Source organism: Eimeria mitis, genomic scaffold (genome assembly GCF_000499745.2).
Source record: "Eimeria mitis Houghton genomic scaffold, Emh_scaff577, whole genome shotgun sequence".
NCBI classification, from domain to species: Eukaryota; Apicomplexa; class Conoidasida; order Eucoccidiorida; family Eimeriidae; genus Eimeria; species Eimeria mitis.
This window is the reverse complement of record NW_013574014.1, coordinates 13679-13917: the sequence shown is the minus strand read 5'-3', so window position 1 is coordinate 13917 and position 239 is coordinate 13679. Positions and strand designations below refer to the sequence as shown.

Below are 239 nucleotides of genomic sequence, written 5' to 3'. Positions count from 1 at the left end.
GCGTTTTGCTGCTGCTGCAGTTATTGTACGTGTTTCTGCTGCTGTCTGCATGCATGCGTGCTGCTGCTGCAATTTGCATATACGTTGCTACGGCTGCTGTATGCATGTATATTACTACTCCTGCTGCTGCTGCTGCTGCTGCTGCTGCTGCTGCTGCTGCTGCAGGAAGGCTCACGATGCTGAGGCCTGGGCTGTGGCTGTGAGCCCGAGCTCAGGCGGCAACATCATCGCCACCGGTT

The 239-nt window shown here is 56.5% G+C and overlaps 1 protein-coding gene across 1 annotated transcript in view; it reads left to right on the top strand.

Annotated features, from left to right (window-relative positions):
• EMH_0016740 (WD domain, G-beta repeat-containing protein, putative) overlaps positions 1-239 on the top strand; it is a gene marked incomplete at both ends in the record, with an annotated part of 7298 nt that overhangs the window by 2151 nt on the left and 4908 nt on the right. Inside the window, one exon of the mRNA XM_013500716.1 lies at positions 3-25. Coding sequence (XP_013356170.1) covers positions 3-25 — 23 coding nt within the window. The remainder of the gene's footprint in view (positions 1-2; positions 26-239) is intronic.